This window comes from Sinocyclocheilus anshuiensis, unplaced genomic scaffold, assembly GCF_001515605.1.
Source record: "Sinocyclocheilus anshuiensis isolate Anshui unplaced genomic scaffold, SAMN03320099.WGS_v1.1 scaffold227, whole genome shotgun sequence".
Classification (NCBI taxonomy): Eukaryota; Metazoa; Chordata; class Actinopteri; order Cypriniformes; family Cyprinidae; genus Sinocyclocheilus; species Sinocyclocheilus anshuiensis.
Genome location: NW_015549590.1, coordinates 425,166 through 447,606, shown reverse-complemented (window position 1 = coordinate 447,606; position 22,441 = coordinate 425,166). Strand labels below are relative to the sequence as shown.

At 39.3% G+C, this 22,441-nt stretch overlaps 1 protein-coding gene across 1 annotated transcript in view; it reads right to left on the bottom strand.

Annotated features, from left to right (window-relative positions):
- Positions 1 to 22,441, bottom strand: part of LOC107658040 (teneurin-2-like) — a 645,835-nt gene that overhangs the window by 207,835 nt on the left and 415,559 nt on the right. The window contains exons 8-9 of the mRNA XM_016446429.1: positions 10,722 to 10,778; positions 10,347 to 10,378 (exon numbers count right to left, since the gene is read on the bottom strand). Coding sequence (XP_016301915.1) covers positions 10,347 to 10,378; positions 10,722 to 10,778 — 89 coding nt within the window. The remainder of the gene's footprint in view (positions 1 to 10,346; positions 10,379 to 10,721; positions 10,779 to 22,441) is intronic.

Sequence of the window (22,441 nt, the reverse complement as noted above, 5' to 3'; positions counted from 1 at the left end):
TGTGGTGTACTTTTTATGATGGATCGGATGCACTTTATTGGATCTCAACGCCCATTTACTTGGGCTTGGAAGAGCCAGGTCATTTTTTTATATAACTCCTATTGTATTCGTCTGAAAGAAGAAAGTCATATACACCAAAGATGGCTTGAGGGTGAGTAAATCATGGGGTCATTTTTATTTTGGGGTAAACTATCCCTTTAATACTTTGGGGTTACAAGTTTAAAACGGATCCAGATCAGAATGGATCAGGAATATCAACACAGCAGTCTTGCAAAGACTGTAATAAGAGAATGTCTTTCAACTCTGTGAATAGTGACCATGAGTTACGGTATCAAAGCCAAGGCCGCTGGCTTTTAAGTAAGTAGCAGTAAAGCTACCTTTAAGAAAATTCACTGCACTGTGTTCTTAGAGTCTGTGAGCTTTTTTTTTTTTTTTTTTTAAACCAAAGAACCACTTTAGGATCTTGATTAATTGTAGAATTTAATTGAATAAACTAAATAGAAACCTGAGGCCGAAGGACATTGGGGTTATTCCTCATATCTTTAAAGAGGAAGGCATTAAGCCAAGACGTTATACACAAACATCTCAGTAGTTCAGAGCGAAGGCCTAACATAGTTAAATAGAGCAACAAGCTGTACCCGTTTTAAAAAGTGTGAGCTCAGCTGAGCCGAGAAACCGCATAGGTGAACAGCCAATCCCGTTCATTTGGGATTGGGCGGAGAGGAGTGACCTATTGATCGTGAACAGAGAGGAAGGAGCCAACGGGAAGGCGAGCCTCATGGATTGCCAGGATGGAGCTGTGGAGTGTGCAATTGATCCTGAATTGGAATTGATTGAATTGTGGTTGCCAGAACAATAGTTTAACTGACACTTAGTGACAGATAGAGAACGAGAGAAGTAGAAGAGGAAGAGAGAGAAACAAACCCTGATGAGCCAAGAAGACAAGTTAAAATATTAAATATAATATTATAAATATTATAGTTATAAATAAAACAAAGATTATTGGAAACAAATTGTTTTCTTTATTTTATATATTATTGGAAACACATTTGAGTCTTTATTTTAAGTAATTCAGGCTGAATTGACAATAGAAATCATCCGCTGCAATCCCACTCTCTCGTGAACGCACGTACAACATTTAGCAGAAAATAGAGATTACAGTTTATAAAGTTTTAAATATGGATATTTTTCTTACACGAATGCATTGATTTGCTTCAGAAGGCCTTTATTAACCCCTGGAGCCGTGTGGTGTACTTTTTATGATGGATCGGATGCACTTTATTGGATCTCAACGCCCATTTACTTGGGCTTGGAAGAGCCAGGTCATTTTTTTATATAACTCCTATTGTATTCGTCTGAAAGAAGAAAGTCATATACACCAAAGATGGCTTGAGGGTGAGTAAATCATGGGGTCATTTTTATTTTGGGGTAAACTATCCCTTTAATACTTTGGGGTTACAAGTTTAAAACGGATCCAGATCAGAATGGATCAGGAATATCAACACAGCAGTCTTGCAAAGACTGTAATAAGAGAATGTCTTTCAACTCTGTGAATAGTGACCATGAGTTACGGTATCAAAGCCAAGGCCGCTGGCTTTTAAGTAAGTAGCAGTAAAGCTACCTTTAAGAAAATTCACTGCACTGTGTTCTTAGAGTCTGTGAGCTTTTTTTTTTTTTTTTTTTTAAACCAAAGAACCACTTTAGGATCTTGATTAATTGTAGAATTTAATTGAATAAACTAAATAGAAACCTGAGGCCGAAGGACATTGGGGTTATTCCTCATATCTTTAAAGAGGAAGGCATTAAGCCAAGACGTTATACACAAACATCTCAGTAGTTCAGAGCGAAGGCCTAACATAGTTAAATAGAGCAACAAGCTGTACCCGTTTTAAAAAGTGTGAGCTCAGCTGAGCCGAGAAACCGCATAGGTGAACAGCCAATCCCGTTCATTTGGGATTGGGCGGAGAGGAGTGACCTATTGATCGTGAACACAGAGGAGGGAGCCAACGGGAAGGCGAGCCTCATGGATTGCCAGGATGGAGCTGTGGAGTGTGCAATTGATCCTGAATTGGAATTGATTGAATTGTGGTTGCCAGAACAATAGTTTAACTGACACTTAGTGACAGATAGAGAACGAGAGAAGTAGAAGAGGAAGAGAGAGAAACAAACCCTGATGAGCCAAGAAGACAACGTGCAAGAGGATCTACACCATTAGCAAAATTATAGAGTTGCCATCTCTTCTAGCTGAAACTAGCCTCATTTTGTACGTAGCTCTCTCATGCCACACTGCAAGACTCAAAATTGAACGAAAGAAGGGGAACACAAAGGATCAGATGTGTGGTGTTTAAGCCAAGTGCACTCAATCTTGTCACACTACAATATTTTACATTTGCAATCTCAGATTGCAACTAATTCACACCAAAGGTTACCAACGCTTTTCTAGCATGCATACTCGTGAAACTGGTTTGAAATCTGGCCGACTATTCTTCAGGTGTGTGCATTTCCCGAACAAGCAAGAAAAAGCCAAAGAAACTGCGAGAGAGTGAAAAACACCAGAGGAGGGTGACGCATTTGGAAGCGTGAGCCGGCTCCCCATGCCTCATCCATATTTTTTCAGCTCCTTGTTTTTTTCCCCCACATTTTTGTGCAAATCAGTGTAAAAACAATCACAAGCCCATTCTTCCTGTTGTTTTTTTTAACAAGCTGTCAAGGATACATTTTTGCATTGCTATGTGCATAAGTTAGTATGGGCTTGAACAAATTTTGGGATTGAAGCTACAGTAAGGGGAGGAAATCGATCTTGACGCATCTAGTCAGAACATCAGAAACTGTTTGAACATGTGAGTCTTTAGGGCTTGAAGTGTGTATTTGGCATTAGACCTGTAAGGAAGTTGGTTTAAAAACATTGAAAATATCAGAGCTCTGGCTCCCGGCAGAGCAGACTGGTGGGACAGCAGTATACGACAGAAGGAAACAACAAAGAGGAAAGGCTACTGAGAACACTGCACATTCAACAACAGTGTGTTTGCATATCATAAAGTCAGTTGCAGACATGAAATGGGCCTATTTGAAGAACATTTGTTGTGCACTGAGGCATCTTTCTCGACTTGCCTTACCTGATCTGTCAAACCAAGCAGACCCTTATAAACATAAAATTCTGGCAGGTTGAGGTTAAATTGAGATGTGTGCCCTATTTGGAAACCGGTTCTTGAGCGTTTATCGAACACAACGTGGCAGACATCCGTTTCTCTGTATCTTTCTGTTCACTGCACAAAGTTTCATGCCCACTTATTAAGAGCCGTCATCTGTTGTATATCTGTATCGTTTAGCACCCTCAGCGAAACGCAGCTTCTTGTAAATTGAACAACAAAGGTGTTAATGCAGGTTTTTATATTTATATTCTGTCATTATGCGACTTTTTGTAACGCAAAGCATGCCTATTAGGGGGTCTAACGATTGAGACAAGCCCTATTTAAATGAGAATATCGGCATTCTCGCTGCACCTTTTCTGCTGAACAATGTGCTTTCGATCAATGGCGCGTTCTCATTTGATATCAATAAATTGACTTGCATCTGTCTCAATGTGCAAATGAAGCATATTGGATCGGCTGTTGTTCCTGCTGTAAATCCACATCTCCAGGGATAAGACTAGATCCACTTCGGAGGTGAGAATTAAAATGGATTCGTGGACTTGCAGTTGCATGTCACTTCACCCCTGGTGACACGGTACGTAAGCAACAGAAAACAGCTTTTTTGGAAAACCAGACAGCGGGAGAATTAATTTAGGTAGACGCCTGGGCTGCAGCCTGCCGAAGAGCGAGCAAAACCATGCTTCATTTGTCCACTCAATATTTTCAATGTCGGATTTTGTTGTGAGATCAGCTCTGAGGGTGCTCAGCTGAATAACAGCTTTTTCTTTTCCTCATTGTTTTGTTCTTCTTCTTCTTTTCTCTCCTTTTTAATTTTAGCCCTTTTGCTCTCGATTCAACAGATGCCAATTACTATTGCATTGATACATCAGCATTTTTTTTAACCCCAAAGATACAGGTGTCACCAAGGGAACGTGTCATGTGAAGACTATGCCATTTTCCCTGAGGGTTTGCAACAGGCACCCTATTGCCATGGGAACTGCAGAAGCATTTGAGAGAAGGCTACCTGTGATTGGTTCATGCATTTGCAAACGCTGCCGGGCTTGTTAGTGGTAACATCCCGCCTCAGCCTTGTATCAATGAAATCTGACCTCTGGCTCTGGTGTCATGTGATATCTTTCTAGGGATGTGTTATAACAATTAAAGCACTTGTTCAGTCCAGGAAAAAAATAAATAATATAATAAAAGATGATTCTTTTATTACTTCAACATCCCACTGTTCCAAACAAGACTTTTTTTCTTCTTTGCAAAAGGAGATAATTGAATGAATATCCAAAATATTCTGTGGAACACAAAAAGAGAATTTCTAAAGAATATCCTGGCCATTTTTTATGTATACATAATTCAAATGAATGAGGACTGGAGCTTTCATGCATCAAAATAACAAAAAAAAGTCATACTGTGTGTTTCAGCTTTTCTTGGAACAATTATATCAAAGTAGAAGTGATATTAATTTGTGAACAAATGATTCTTTTGAGTCACATATTATCATTGAATCAGATGATCCAGTTCACATCTGGATGGTTCATTTACAAACCTAATAGAATCAGTTCTGGAGTTTCGTTTACTTACTTATTTCTATTCTGTTAACAGTGCACAGGTATGAATAATCAGTTCAGTTGGCTGTTCCTCACACAAATCTATCCCATGTCTTCAGAAGACCTCAAAAATAAATGCAAAAAAAAAAAATCACTTTCGTGATACATTTATGTTGCTTTTGAATACATTTTGAAGTATTCAGGCCTGGTCTCATTCATTTTTCATTATACTGGCCAGGATATTCTTCAAAAGCTCGTCTTTCATGTTCGATGAAAAAAAAAAACAGTCATATGGATTTGGAACATCTTGCTGATTTTTATTTGTGGGCCAACTATCCCTTTAAATACAGTCCTTCATTTTGGCCTCTTGCGCAAACACAGAAATAAAAATGATCAGTGCTGCCAAACACACACTATCACCCTTAATCAAAGCGAAACAATCCCTTTCATACGCTCGCTAAGTCACAAAGATTGCTAAATCCAATTAGGTAACTATTAGCTTATTGACTGGTCATGGTGGGTTTAGACGAACCAAAGCTAGACCCTGGGAGAGAAGGGACCCCACAAACAACAACAGGTGGGAGAGATCACAGGTGAATCTATGCCAGGTCTTGCTGCAGAGGCCGCTAATGAATGGAAGAAGACCAATTTGAGGATGCTTTGACACATATATTGACACACACACACACAGGCAAACACGCACAGGCTTGCCAACAGGAAGCAACACAGACTCAGACTGCAGGGCCTCCGTTAGAACCTGGAGAGGCACGATCGATGAGGCCGCGTGCCGTGCAGATCAATCTGGATTAGAACACTGGCGGGAGGCACCCTCCCCGTCCTGCAGCGAGAGTATGCGACCAGCAGGGGGCTCACAGAGGAGCCCTCAGGGAGAATCCTGAGTGTGAGATGGAACCATGGGAGCTTGGATGAATATTGATAGGATTTGGAAGCAAAGCAGAAAGAGTTTGGGGTTTTAAAAAAGGATGAAATCTTGAGTTTAAGCCTCCCTTTGCAACAAGAAAATCCATCCATAAGAAAAACGGGTGGGTGCCATGTCCAAAATCATCATAATTTTAGCTGAAAAATTCAATAACAAAATGTCATATGTATAACAGATCATAAATACTCAAAACTTGAAAGTTTTTTTTCACCCTGAAATTTATGGATGGCAGGTAAAAAGAAAAATTATATGGAAAATTATACTGCAGCTAAAATGATACGTTAGAGAATATGCCATAGTTTTTATTTTATTATATAAAAACACACACAGTGGTGGCCATTGTATACTGTATTACAATGTCCAGATTACAATGTCCCCCCCAAAATTTTTGATTTACAGGGAAGAAAAAAAAAAACATAAGAAACTATACACAGAAATGACAGAATTCTAATGTGATATGCATATAAATGGAAAATTTTACTTAGAAATTAGATAAACTAGTAAGATTGTGAACTATGACTAAGGGTGCTTTCACACCTGTGTTAATACAAGTCACACGCGAGTAAACTGTTCTCTCATTGGTCAAAGTTCCACGGTTTATTTTCCAGGATTCCACCGCTGTCACGGCTGTCATCCGTCAGGATGGAACGATAGCAGCTTCACGGGCTTATTGTTGGTTTTTTTTGTAGCTGTAGTTATATTAATTGATCATTTTGAGCAGGAGTCCAGGATTCATCGGGAAAACATTTTTAAAATGTACCTACTAGGAAGAAGAACATTAAGACAGCATTATAAAATGAAAAGGTGTGCTTTGATTTTGAATGGCGAAGACGTGCTCACCCACAAACATTCACAGGTTCATTTTGAGGTATTAGTAAAACAACAAAGCTAATGCTTTATATTACCCATTATACATTGTGATATAGCCTGGTTCGTTGGTCCGTTAGATCGGACTGCTTTCTCACTACAACCGAACCGCTCCAGAGTTCGTTTTCAATCGAGCCGAGACCACCTCATTCAAGTGATCTCGGACCGATTGTTTTGGCGCGGATCCGGGCGCGATTGCCGTGTTCACATATGCCCAAACGAACCGCGCTAAGGGGGGAAACGTGCCAGGTTCCGAAACAACGAGCCAGGTGTGAAAGCACCCTTAATCTATAAGCCATACTTGAAGAAAAAAACAATTTATAATGTCATACTCCCTGTTAGGCAGCTTAGAAACAATGTATTAAGCGGAATTGCACTTTGCAGTCTGTGGGGAAAAACAATTGTGTCGAGAGATATAAATGAATGGCAGGAGAGAGGTTTAAGCAGGACTTGAAGAGGCTAAAGATCTCAGACGTTCAACCCCACCGCTTTCCTGGAAAACGGCAGGAGGTTCGTGCCAGTTTGGTCACCTTGAGAGGAAAAAGGGGGAGGGTGGCGGCTATCTGGGAGATTTCAGACACACCACTGGGGTTCTGATAAACCAGTAAAGATGATGAGTGTTAAGAGACGCTCTGCTGGATGGAGACTCCTGCTCACCCTACTAATAGGCACATCTGCTAGCCTGCCAGTACGTCTGAGCATCACACCAATGCAGTTATGCCCACCTGCCAAGCCCTGCAGGGGGCCACACTGAGCCGACAGAGACTGGCCCGCAGCACACCGGGGTGGGCATCCCATCATGCCTCCGGGCTGGGAGGAAGATCTTTTAGCAGACGAGGACTGAATAATAATCGAGCCATGTAACTTCTGAGAGCTTCTGAAAACGAAAGTCTCAGGGCCTGATCTGGCAAACCGATCAGATCCTTCTGGCAGGTTGAGATGAATGTGATGGGAGGCTTTACGCAGACATGCTGGAGACAATTCTGGAATCCGTACCAACTTATAAGACCGCGCACAAGAAAAAAAAAAAAACTCAGCTGTGAGAAAAACAAAGCATTGTTGTGCCAGAAGGGGAAGTAAACATTAATTTATACCTTCTATCACCACAACTAGAAATATACTCCATCTTTATGCCGCACCGTGGGTGAAATTTGCACAAGGCCTGTTTTCTTAACCTTTTATGCTGTCTGGCTCGCTCCAAGTCCACATCTCCTTTTCTTTCTCTCTATCGCTCTTATCTCCTGCAGTCTTGTCAAAATGACCAGACCGGAGCACTGTGACCATTACACCCTGATACTCTCGTTAATTAACAAACCTGAAGATTCTGGCAAAACAAACAGAATCAGGCCATCGGTTTCGCTGCAAGAATCTGAAATGCATGCAATGGAGGGATATTCAAGGGAAGGAGGAATGCTGAGAGTAGGTGTGAAAGAAATGCCAACTTGAAATGCCAAGAATAAAAGCCCACTATTATCACAAGTCAAATCAGCTATATGGTACACTGTGAAAACATTGCGTCTCAATGTAAGCATATGTTAGCCATGATACATCATAACCCCTAACGATGTAATGACAGCTGAAAGCTGTCTGAAGCTGTTACCTGGAATTACTGATAGCCAGATGGCTTTGCTGCTGTAATTAATTAGCACTGTGACTGCTGAGCAATCCTTCAGGGTCTAGAAGGACATCAGAAACCAGACTTGGCCTCAGACGACACTGTCCACAGACCATTCGTGGAGCATCTGATGCATATTGCCTATAAAAAATGGCGAGAGCTGACTAAAATCACCTATTCAGATCTGATTGGCTGCTACTCAACTGTTGGGAGTCAAGGTACGCAGATTTTATCTGTCCACCAAGTTGGAGAAGGTTAAATGGATTGTGTAAAATAAATAAATAGAAATAAATAAATAAAAAAATCAACTGGTAACGCCACCACTGGTTTGGATATGAAAATATATTGTAAATATTAAACATTTATGAATTATAAGGACAATTGTAATTGTCCATTTTGAAGATGATTATGGTAATTAAATGCATCACTGAATTGTCCAAATGACATTGAAAGAAAACTAAGTCTCTTTAAAAATAAAAGACTGTACACACAAACAATTAAAGTAAATATATACACATCCAAAAATGGAAAGAGAGAGAGAGAGAGAGAGAAAGAAAAAAAGAAAGAAAGAAAGAAAGAAAGAAAGAAAGAAAGAAAGAGAAAGAAATTGCAAGTCACCTTGCTAATGGGCAAATAATATATTAGTCATTGCCATCATTCACAAGTATTTACCAAACGGAAGAGAAAACATTACAGCCAAGGTACCAGGCTTCAACTATTAATGCTTAGCTCTGGGATTGCAAGGTTCATGGCATCAATTATTTGTAGGATATTCAATTTTTTTTTTTTTGTGTAGTTTACCATCATTTGCTAGCCCATTGTGCCATCACCACCAAGACTTTTAACCACATATTAACCAAAGTTGACTATTCCACTGTCCCATCACTGCCTCCACTTGCCTCAAGAAAACTGCAAAAAAAAGAAGTAAACAGGAGAACAGGACTCAGTTGCATTAAAGGGCCCAAAGCTAAACAAGTACTCGTTATTATCGTTTGCCACCTTACAATCAAACTGCAATACACAAATTAAGCTGTCACTGCAAACCATTTAGAATGGAGGACCAGGAGATGTGGGCCCTTCACGTACCTTGATGGAAAACAGCAACGGCGCATTCTGCCGAGAAGGTAATTGTTATAATTATTATACAATGCCCATGATAAATGGACTGAAAATCCTGTTTTTTGCCAAACATTGAAACTAATTGGTTACAGAGTCTGTTAAAGAGCAATGATTAATGGAGTTCATAATGTGCAGGCTCGTGATGGGGGGCGAATGAAAGTCCTACACTTTCCTGGAGACACAATCTGCCACAATGGAGGAAAAGACTGACAACACAGAAACTAGCAAATCAATCAGACCCGGTGAGCAGCACTGATTGCACGGGGTCTCGTCTTCTGTTCTTCTAAGTCCTGATCGACCATCAGGGGCATTACGAGCAGATCTCCAAGTGTGCGTGTGTGGTTATGTCAAATTCCCTCTCTCTTTTTTTTCTTAATAAGCACCACCAACAGATCGAGAGGAAACACACATTAAAAATAATAATGTTTGCCACTAATGCTATTTCAAATCCTCTGATTTGCAACTCCACATGGCAGCCAATGAGCTTTGTATTCACAAGGTCACCTCTGAACTGCTCCTTTCCATTTCGGAGGCACAGTGATTGTTTGCGTCTGATGAAATCTCAACTCTTCCTCATCTGAATCTGCACGCTGCTGTCTGATGGCTCTTTTATATTCCTTATCATACAGTGTCTGCATTTTATATTCGTATTTAGATGTCGAGTCCGAGGAAGGGGTTGATCCATTATCCACGGCAGAATGTCAGTTCTGCAAGTTTATTCTGATGATCAGGGAGATGATTAGTCATGCTGATATATTTAAGCAGTCTGTTCTGGGATCACGGAGACTATCTCGGAGTGAGAGAAAGCCAAATGGAATGCGGTCTGCTGTCACTGCATAATTAGCTACAAATGAAAACTTTAAAATTCAATAAGAAAGCATTACCCACGAATCCATGCTTCAAGACAACACAAATAAGGCTTGGACCTAAAGGCAAAAAAGAGCCTGAGGGGAAATCTTCTTCAAATACAGGAAACTAAATTAACAAATGGCAAAGTTAAGTGGTGAAAGAGCGTCCCGTGATGCAGAGGAATCTACCGCTTTCGAATACTAACAACCACAACAAATGTATCTCACACTAATTTCACCAACAGCTACAGGTTTAGTTCAGCATGTACCTTTCTGAAGGCCAGGAAAGAGTGCTCTCATCCCTTTTTTGTTGCATCCGTGGACAGCAAGTTGAGGAATATTAAATAAAATGGTTAGAAATTCTATACTGCAAGCGGCAAGGCCTATAATGCACAAATAACAGAGGGCTTTGTCTCATATGTTGGCTGGAAGCCTCTGATAGGTGGATAGTTAACTCGGGCACAATAAACAGGAGCAGGTGGATCGGGTTAATAGAGGCTACACTGGAAACGACCATCTATTTTACAAGCAAACGGCTGGAAACACACAAATACATAAAACATGACCAAATATATTCCTTGACGATCAGGATATTGAATTCAGTTAGGACATATTCACAGGGGTTGAGGTTCAATGGCAACTTACTGAATGGAATATCTCCGAAAGGGTCATCGAAATCATCCACATCATCATCAAGGTATGCTTCAGCGGCATCATGGGAAAAAAGGAAAACAATGGAGACAACAACAAGATGAATGAAAAAGAAAGCAAAAATTATGCACAGAAAAAAGAAAGCACAAACACACAATACATTAAAGCACCGAGATGGAAAGCACTACCCAGGTAAGTGGTTTTCTATAGCTCCGTCTCATGTTTTAAACAGGTTCATTTCTCACGAACGTACAGGATGTGACTATACGCCACAGGCCTGCACGTTGTTGAGCTCTCCTGTGGTCTCACCTCGGTAAAAAGATTAGAATGATTTCAGCAGCAGTGACTGAGTCTGACAAGTTTCTCTCCCTTTCTAATTTGCATCTGCCGCCGAGCCTCTCTCGCTTCCTGCCACATATTGATAATAGGAGCAGCAGGGCCTTGTTGCATCTCACTATTAGTTGTGTTATTTCCAGCAGATGAGAACATTACTCAAGGCACATCTTGTTATGCAGGCGGTGGGGGCTGAGACCCTGCTGAAGCAGTGTTGTAAATGGAGTTGAGAGTTTGAGGTGGCCTGGACTCTGACTGTGGCATTCATGCAAACCCTGGACTGAACAAAGCTAATAATTGAACCAAAAGCATTCTTAGTTCAGCCTCACTATTTATTGTGGTGAACATCATCGCCTTGCTCACGACTCGACCCAGCAATGATGGAGAAGCTACTTTAAAATTGTTAACAATTTTAGAATGAATGAATGAATGATACTGAGTGCCGCTATATCACATACCAATATCACATACAGTACAATGGTTCAGCCGACAAATATGTAAATAAGTAAGTAAAAAAACAAGCAATATCCCAAATACATTGTGTGTGGAACATGTTTTTAAGCTTCTATTACTATTTTGCAAAAGTCATGTTAGCAGTATCGATGAGGGCTTGGGCTGTCCATTCTGATACACTGTAGTAATGCTGCATGCAGGCTTGTGTGATATTGCTCTTATATAACAGTTAAAAGCCAATAAATTAATAATGAGTAACTTACATTTTAGACGCAATATAATGCATGTATATACAATCAAGCCCTGCTTATATTTAAAAAGTAACGCGAAAGTAACGCAAAAGTAATATAACACATTACTTTCCATAAAAAGTAACTAAGTAACGTAATTAGTTACTTTTTAAGGGAGTAACGCAATATTGTAATGCATTACTTTTAAAAGTAACTTTCCCCAACACTGTATATATATATATATATATATATATATATATATAATTTGATCTCCAGTGAAAATAGTTCCAAACAAAGCCAGCAGAACCACGGAGACACCGAGCACCACACAGTAGTTATGTATGGTTTCTGAATGATTCAGTGGGCCTCATTCATGAAACATTCGTAAATATAGGGGTGAATTCTGAGTAATTTGCACGTAAAACAGACCTTCCTGAAAACTCTCCTCCGGATTCACAAACGCTTCGTAAACATCCGATTTGATAGTACGTGAACGTGTATGTTAATAAATTCCAATCATTCGTAAATTCCTATGAAATACAACAACGTAAGTTGCGTGTCCAGGAGCACAGTGGAATATTCTGGACTCCTTTCTCAGGTTTGGCTCCAGTATATTGCATAAATGCAAAAACGACTAATAGGCCATATGTCTAACAGTAAATATTCAATAACGTGTGTCCACCAAAGCGTTTTTAGCCAGCTGAAAAAATGCCAGGTGCTCTTCTGAAAAGGGTCAGCTGGTGGCGTTTGAGAACGCTTTGGTGGCACAGCGTTTTGAGACGCTTTGGTTGCTATGATGTGGAATATCCATGGCAGTAATGTATTACTAGTATCTCATTTTGAAGAATATTACTGAGTATAAAAATGCAGTAACCAGCAATATTAACTTCTCTATTGTTGTTCAGTTGTTGTACAAGCAGGATGATTGGTCGGTGTAGTAGGCTATCTGTCCCGCCCCTCCTCCATTGATTGGACGTGAAAAGTGACAGTGACAAGCACTGCGTTTTACTCAAAGTTAAACAGTTTATCAACTCTCAACTACAAAAAAAAAACAAAAAAAAAAACATAGCAAACAACTTGTAAAATATTATGATGGCAGTGCATCAAAATTCAGTGACATCAGTTTGCCAAAAAGAACACAGAACGTTTTACGCACCATTTACACGTGATAGGGAGCAGGTGTACATTTCTTTCATACCAACTAACATTTTGAAGATACGAACACTTTCATGAATCCGAAAATTTACGTTAGAACAGCTTTAAGAACGATTTACACAAAAATTCGTTCTGCTCGTGTTTCATGAATGAGGCCCAGTGTTTTGAACAAATCGGTTAATTGAATGATTCAATGACTCGCTTATAAAGGCAGTTGATTGCTTCGTTATTGAATGAATCAATGTTTTTTAATAAATCGTTTGAATGAATGATTCAGTGACTCACTCATAATATGTTTCTTTCTTAAATAAATCAAGAGATTTTGAATTAATATTTTAAATTAATCTTCAATAACAGTTCAAATACAGTCACTTGTCGCCATAATAAATGTGTAACATGCAGAAAGACCTAATAAATAAACAAACAAACAAATAGCAGCTTAAAGTAAAATGTATTAAGTATTTTTTTAATGAAATATCTTAAATTAATTTGGTTTAAAACTATCCAATTAATAATAATGTTAGCATTATTAGTATTCGTAGTATGTTATTATTATTGTTACTTTTATTACTTATTAGTTATGCCCCAATACTGCAGCTCAGAATGGTAAAGTGAACTTGTAGATGAAGGTGGTCATTCAAGAAGAAACAGTGAAAAAATTAGAGTAGAATATGGAAGAGAGGTCTGTACGGGCAGAAATGAAAGGGAGGACACCCCCTTTAATGCATGAAATGAAAAGGAAAGATGGGTTGGATGTTTGAGTGAGCAAACAGCTCTCGCTTATGGTTAGTTGCACAAAGAAAAGGGAAGTGGAGGTTCCCTCTATAAAAGGGGATTAGACAGCCCAACCAGACAGCCCCCCTCACAAGAAACAATTAGAGCATCCCTACCTCCATTCATCTATGTCATCCCCCAGAACAATAGCTACCATCACTGTACAGTAGGCAAAGAAAGGACTGAAAACATACACAGAGCTTCAGTTTTCAGGGTGTTTATATCTAGCATATACAGGCCCAATTTAATGCATATATCTATCTTATCTTCACTATTATCTCATTACTAACAATCATTTCAATTAGTATAGCACTTTTGATTGCATTAGGCAATCTCAAAGAAGAGAAAAAGATAAGAATACTTAAAAGGCAATAAAACATTATGGCTGCAAACAGGCTGATACTAAAAAGGCAATGCTTTTAGTGCTGTGGAAGCACGGGGGTAATTTTAAAATAGAGCTGTTTATCATCAGCAGAGCTGTGAAACATTATGCTTCTTTTGTTTACGATCTCAATTAGTGAGAGCATGTAGATTAGGAAAAGAATCGGGCCAAGAAATGACCCCTGTGGAACACCATAGGTAATGTTGAGATCTTGGATCTGGCCTTCATGTAGCCAAGTGTGAACAGCTGTATGCAGTGAGAGAGATACATGAAGAACTGATCCAGAAGATTACCCAAATACATCAACCTCAGCGCCACCTATTGAAAACAGACATTATATACTTTGAGGAGAGAAAGACAACTTTCTAGAGGAAAATGACCTGTAAAAAAATGAAATGAAATCGGCCACAGTTAAGCTGACTGACAGCCTACAGCAGAGGCAGTGGCAAAGCAACAACAGACCTGCTACTGCTGCTTTAGCAGGAGAACAGCAGGAGAGTGATACATTACATTGCCTCTTTCATCACCAGAGAATGGTTATGATACACACTTAACCTACTGACCTGACAAAAACATAAATAAAAACAGCCCTACTGTATACTTTCACTGTACTGCCCATTAAGCAAATGTGTAATTGAAGGTTGTAATAAAAAAAATAAAAAGAAATAATAAATAGTCAGGGGGCACAACAGTGAGGGGATTTCAATGGCCGAATCCATATGCAACCCCTTGTCCTTTCTCTCTCTCCATCTGACATTTTCAGACTTCATTAAGTGGTAAACTCTGGCTTGCTAAATAAGCCTGCCTGCATCAGCACTGTGCTGAGCAGAGTATGATAAGTCATTATTGGCGAGTAAGTTCCCTATTAGCTGCGTGTTGTCGTAGTCAGCACATTTTGAAAAAATGTTGGGTAATATTTTACTACTGTTATGGCTCCCATGGAGACACCCATAAGGGGCCGCAGAGCAAATCATACAGCAGGATGCAGAAGCTTTCAGGATCTGTATGGCTTAGAGAGCAATAATTGGAATTTGTAATGGGTGTTGAATATGCTGAGATGAAGAGTGCAGTGGCTACCTGGAGGATAGAGTCCCATTCACCCAGTGTTGTTGTCATCGTGGGCAACATTGTCAGAGAAGAACTAATATTGTATGGCACTGATCAGCATTGGGAAGTAACTAACAGCAGCAGTGCTAGTAAATTAACTACATTTTTCAGCAGTGAGACAGTAGAGTTTACAGCAACAAGCTACTTTTTGCTTAGGACAGGGATTCCTAAACTTTTTGTAAGCCAAACCCACTTAAACCTAAAATACTTTAAATGCTCCATTATATTTTAAGTTAAAATTTAGATCATTTAACAAATATTTACATGTTTATGGTTCTCTGACATTGGTTAATGGTCACATAAACGGCAATGTTATGAAATAAAAGCGTTATATTTTGATTTTATGTTTAAATTATTATTATTATTATTGGATTTAATTATTAGTTGTCCATTAATTCACAAACCCCACTGCAGCTTGTGAACCCCGGTTTAAGAAACTATGGCTTTGGAGATGCAAACAATGCTACGTTATTGTATTTTGAGATAATGTACATGTCACTTTGTAAGCTGATGCAATAATTAAACACACTCTTTCTAAGCTGTGCAGAGTTTGGATTCATTTTAGTAAATCAGTTCTTTCAGACAGCTGTAAATTAACTGGTTTAAAATTCACAGAGGCCCTGAGTATCTTTGTATTTATATGCAGCACTTCAAATTTGTGGAGTGTTTCTCTAGTTTTATTTAGCGTAAGTGTATCTGTGTCATTTATCATCATTTAGCCAATTTAGTATTTAGATATAAGAAGAATAAATAAAGACCAGATTAATCTCCTTATTGCGTTTGTTTCAAATAAATAAATACTGTACATTTAAACATAGTAGTAAGTGTTGTCAAAAGTCCCGGTACTTCTTTACCAAGTCGATAGTAAAAAAATGAAAACGTTACGGTACCAGGTTTTTTTTAAGTACCGGTGGTACCGAGTACCCGGTCAACCCGGTTCTTGATGCGCTATCCGAAAGGTGCGCAGATGCGCTCTCTTCATAAAAGCACTGAGACGTGGCGACATCAAAATGAGGAAACACATCAAACTAACAAAACACTTTAAAGACAGACACCCGGATCAAATGAAAGAGTTCAAGCAGGTAAGTTTAAATTCATCCCAGATTTATTTGGGGCTCCCCGCCACAATATCAAAACTCACCGCCACAAATAGATTTTCCAAAAGGCTTTAACTTCGTTGAATAAACAGGAGCACTGCACGTGTCAAAGTCGAAACCCGGTGCGGGTGTTTTTATATCACTGTATTTCTGAAGGAAACGACTGTCTTCAGAAAATTATGGATGTCATTTTCATTTCATCTTGCCTGTAATGCCTGATAAAGCAGCGTTTGTGAGCGCAGCGCTTATTTGATTACAGCCGTTACTGGGGAAACCTCTATCTCTCCCACACTACAAGCGCCTCCTGCTGGCAGAGAATGAATTTGCATATATATGCTGCCACAAATAGAGTGCAAGTCTGTGGGAAACACTGCTTCTGTTATGAATATTATTCAATATTTTAATTTGAATGTTGGATTGAACGTCGCTGTTATTAGAGTAGTTCATCGTTAGCATAAGCGTGGCTAAGGCTAATATAATGAGCATTAGAATGAAGTTTCTTTATTAACTATTTAATGCTCCTATAACTTTTATTAGGGTAAAAAAAACAGGAGGACATGATGATATTTACTATTTTTACACACCAGAGGCTTTTAAATTAATTGTGAATCTAAAATATGCGTGTTAGAGAATGTACAAATGGTTAACATTGTTTGTGTCATATCAGTCAGAAAAGCAGTTCTGGGCTTTTTTTTTTTTTTTTTAGCTAACTTAGTTGTCATTCTTGGCTGAATAACTCTAGAAGGTTTTAAAAGCCCTTTAAAATTAAATATGTACAAAGTTTGGATTAAATGAAAGTATAGTCACATTTTTTAATTAGCATGTTTTTGTGTTTTGCTTTGGTACCGAAATTGGTACCGAGAACTGTGGACTTTCACTGGTATTGGAACCGAATACTAAAATTTTGGTACCGTGACAACACTACATAGTAGAGTACTGTACATTAAAACATAATGGTCAAGGTTACTTCCACATAGAAAGTCTGTATTTACAGACTTTCCTCAAATGCATTTGCATCCACTTGCCCACAGCAGGGGAAAAGACACCACACTGCTTTTGTCTCTAAGGAAAGGTTGTCTTTTCTATTCTCTTTCTCCGCCCCCAAGCTGCCATCAACATGGTCATAGAGTGACCTTGATGAGCACAAGCTCCTGAGTTCACAAACTGATGTGATTTGCACATTTATTAGAAACAGGATGCTGAAAAGGATGAAAGTGAGGGTGCGGCCCACTGTTCCAGTAGAGGACATGGACGAATGAGAGTCCTGCTCTCACGGAGCACAACACCACGACCGAGAGCAGAAATCATAGCAGAACACTCTTACCTCACCTCAGTAATATCCACAGCATAAGGCAATATCGCTCAAGAAATGCAGTGTTCATATATATTAGGGCTGCACGATTAATCGCATGCGATATATATATATATATATATGTGTGTGTGTGTGTGTACAAATTATTTACGAAGTAAAAAGAAAAGAAAAACAGTAGTTCTTGTTGTTTGCTGTTAACTTCTTTATGATAGAAGTCAACGAAAGAAAGTTAACAAGATGTATGCATTACTTAACCTTAGCATTGAGTAAGTTTTGAATTTAAATGAAAGTTGTAGCCTAGTTGACAAGATACATACTTTGTTTCTTAACTGTTAAACAACATCATCTTAGCTTTAAAGGTAGGGATGCACCGATACCACTTTTTTCAGTACTCGCCCGATACCGATACTTTTATTTTTGGTACTTGCCGATACCGAGTACCGATACCAATATTTTTCCTTAATCTCTAATAACTCCATTCTGCTGTCTGTTGTTCTGTTGTCGGTGTTTCATTGTCTGAATATGGCACTGATCACATGCTGTGTGGTATCGGCGTTTGGTATCGGGGCATTTTAACGAGTACGAGTACAGGAGCTCAGTATCGGGGCATCCCTATTAAAAAGTTCTGCTTGTCATTTCACTAATAGAGAAAAGAAAAACATCCATAAACCATTGTGTGTGGCATGATAATAGAAAAAGCTGCATAGGAAATACAGGAACTGTGACTAATTCTACATTCTTTTGTCATTGCATGAGCAGCAGAATTGTTTTGATATTAAACTTGAAAATGTTTTGTCTTTCATAGAAGGTTCTCCCTCCCAATTATCGATACCTCTATGTTTGTTCAGCTAACAATCCTTGTGATGTTCAAATAATCAATAATCTCTTTTCCTCTTTTGTGTGCCTTTGGTTAGAGCTTGGTCAGACGGTCGTTCCAGACATAATTTAGAGAGGAACTGCACATTTATAAAGGGTGAGGTTTGTAATAACAGCTAGCCTAGCCCAGAGAGATGCTCCGGCAGCTCTCTGGAGAGGAGGCCAGCCTGGAGATCGATGCCATCAGGAGGTAAAGTAATGGAGAAAAGAGAAGGAGGATGCCACACCCAGCGGTCCCTCCCCAGTCATCCGATTCTTTATGAAGTGACTGAGGAAAGAAATGGCAGCCAGGATCAATAATCCCCTTCACTGAATGATGGCAGCTCAAGCCAACACATTAAAAAGTGCTCTGCGTGTTTAATATCTTCAGCCCTGCAGGCTCAAATCCAGAGTTGTCTCTTCTGTGTCTTTATTGAGTCAGAAACGCAGTTGTATTCATTGCTGGATTTGTCCTGTCTGCTGTTATTGCTCTGTTATAGGGAACGCTCAGTGGAGTGCCGCTCGCTGACTCTGACGAGAGGAGAATTTGGCTCTCCTCCAATCCGGCTTTTTCTGGACCCCTGTGGAAATACGGGACCCTTCAATATCCCAAAAATGCAATGCTAAGAAACCCAGCATGCAGGCGGAGAACTCCGCAAACTGATTAGTTTGAGCAACGCTGAAGTTTCATCCAAACAAAGGGGGCTTTTTACCATTCAACAGTGAGCCATGCTGTCACGCGGGGGGCAGGAATAAATGCTTTAAACAAAAGTGAAAAGTCCTTGGCGTTTAAATGAGTATAAACTGCACAGCTAAGAGTAAACCACCATGGGGCTGTCAGAGCCGCTCCGTCGCACAATTCCTCATGGGGCACTAATTCTCTAACAACATTAGAGTCCTTCGCACTATACATTGTCACAAGCAAACTCAATCAACTTATTTAGACCCAAACACGAATCGCATTGGCTCCAGCCCCTGGAGGCCTGCCTTCGCTGCTGTATGCCGCTCCGTTACACTCACTGACTCTGGATTGATAACATTGGCTAAAATTGTGGGAAGAAAGGGAAATACAGTGAATATTATGTTGGTGTTCCAAATTAAACATGAAAAGAGTAGGGGGACACACTCTACGTGACGACTGTGACTTTGCACTCAGGAAAAATGCAACCAGAAATCAACATCAATCCTGGTCGTATTGTGCTTTATTATTCATCGGTGCATGCTATTCTGAAAAATAAATAAATATTAACCAGTGGTATCAAAATATCTGTCCCAAAATCTGGTGTTCTTTGTGCTGCATACTCAACAACAACTGTTCAAAACCATAGGCAAATTAACAAAATTATGGTTCCTTTTAACATATCCTGAATTAGCCTAAATCTAAGGTAGCAAATGTATCCTTTAGAGATAAAAAGTCAATTGCAGAATACATTTAGCCAAGTAAAATGCATCTGTGTTACATACATACAGTACATACTGTATACACTTTTTAGAGGTGCATTTACACTACAATTATAATTGCATAAATAATGCTATACGATTAAAGGGTTTAAAATGGCCATTAGTGGGCTTTAATTAAATACTGAAATTTGAAAAAATGTAACTTTAAATATTAATGTCTTAATGAGTGAATCATTCAGTCATTCATTCAACCGATTTGTTCAGATGGCTGATTCATTCAGAAAGAAGCAAGTGACTGTATGAATGGCTCACTGAATCATTAGCTCAGTTGATTTGTTCAAATATATGGATTCTTTCAGTAACACATCATTATCATAAATGTAATTGAACAGATATTCTGGAGAAAACTGCACTCTTGCTACTGCTGAACTATACCATATGATGTCAATTTAAAACACAAAAACACATGAGGCATTTTTTGCCATCAACTATTTTGAATTTAAAGGCTATATAACTTAATTCACACACACACACAAGCACACAAGCACACACACACACGTATAAATATGGACAGACAAATGATCACTGCATCAATACAAATATAATTATAACCACAGTAATTGTAAATGTTTCATCTTGTCTTTTACTAGTACAATGCATTGGTTTTGAGGGCAGTTATCTGGCATTATAGTGCTTAAAGCAAATTATAAGAAAGAAAAATACAATGAAAGACCACAGAAAAAAATGAATGGACTGGGGGGAAAGGCTATAATAAATGTGTTCTCAAAAATAATAATAATAAAATTGCTTTCAAGTCTGAGAAGAGAACATCAGGTGTCTGAGAAACCCTGGGCAATGCTAAATCACCATCTTTTGTCGAAAATCAAAGCTGAGAATTAGCACTGATGACTTCCATTACAACAGCGAATTAGAGCACATTGTAGACATCAAATGTTCCACAAAGTAATCAGCCTAACAGCTGAACACTGCACTCCCACAATCAAACTTCTGTTTCTACAGTGCGTGGTCATGTCTGACAAATTAACACAGACTTTGTGTATTTCTAAAAAATAGAAAAAGAGAAAGAAAGAAAAAGTGTTAGAAGAAAACGCACGCACAGCTTTTTTTTTTTTATCCCAGCATTATTTGTAAAGCCTGTGTTATACTTTCCGCGTCCGCGAGTCCGCTAGGGTTCGCTATGGTATGCGTGACGTAAAAATCGTCATCGGAGAGTGTGCGCGAAGGCTCTGCGCGGACATCCGCGTGCCTCCCATTTTTTGTGACCGTCAGTAGGCTACTGCGCATGCGCAGGCTGTGTGAAGAAGCCCGTTGCTACTCGAACCTGTAAAATCCGTCGATAAAACAATATAAAGACAGCCAGATATGCAATAACTGTGGACAATTGTTTGTTCACATGTTTGTTTACTGTTCAAGCCGATCTACTACGCATGTATGGAACACGTCCGCGGAGCAGACCATCAGGGTATGCTTTCGGTAGTATAAATACAAGTAGTCAGTGTCCGCGCTGTCCGTGTACGCGTCCGGATTGCTCACGCGGAAAGTATAACACAGGCTTTACAATAAAAGTCTTCATGTGGCATTCACAATCATTCCTGGCTGCATTGATGTAGGTGCGGCAGAGGCCACATACTGTTCAGTTAGCGATTGAAATTGTCGGTTTTTGGGATGGCAAGAGTAAAATGGTCCTGATGCAGATAAAAGTGCATTAAAATCACTATTGTTTTGCTCCCTTCAACACAACTCAGCAGGAGCAGTGAAAGCGTATGTGAACCAGCTTTGTCGACAGTAAATAACAATCAGTACAGCACACACACAAAGACTGTAGGGTGACAGACAGATATTCATCTCATAAAGGTCAGGCAGCTAAATATAACTTCCATCTTCACCCCCCTTTATGATATATTGTGGTGTCTGATGATTGGCCAGTGGGTAGCAGAAAAATCTACACAGCATTGAGATGAGAGAGGACGGTTAAGCTTAGATTTACTGGGGCCCGATTGATCGGCGCACATAAAGGGCCCCTGCGTCGGCCTGGGTCCGTTTCATTAACTAAAGCTGCAATGTAATGAACCCAGCAATGGCAATCTTGACTCCAATATTCTACGGAAAGCAGGAAGAGGACTGAAGGAGACCTCTCAAGGGAGAGTTGTAAAAGGCAGGAATATTTAATGCTTGAATCAATATCCACGCCGACTCTTATATCATCTAATGCAAGTTTTAATCATTCTTCGCTGAGATCAGTGTAATTCGGATGCGAGGCGTGTACTCTGCCGCAGAAATGTACACGTGTGCTCCTTTCACCTACGAATGGCGACAATATACAGAGTTTTATGAGCACGTCTGCTGGCTGACCGTAATGTTGGGAAAATGAAAAGCACAGCAGCTTGTCACTTTATTTGTTTGTTTGTTCAGGGCTGTTGATGAGGTTTGCAAAAAAAAAAAAAAAATCACACACTTCAAACTACATTTTTTGTGTTAAAAGTGCACCCAACCATTTTTCACTTAATAAAATAAATAAATAATACTTTTGACAGGGTTTATTTATTTATTTTAATTTGGGTGGGGGGGGGGGTCTAATTAACAGTATTAAATTA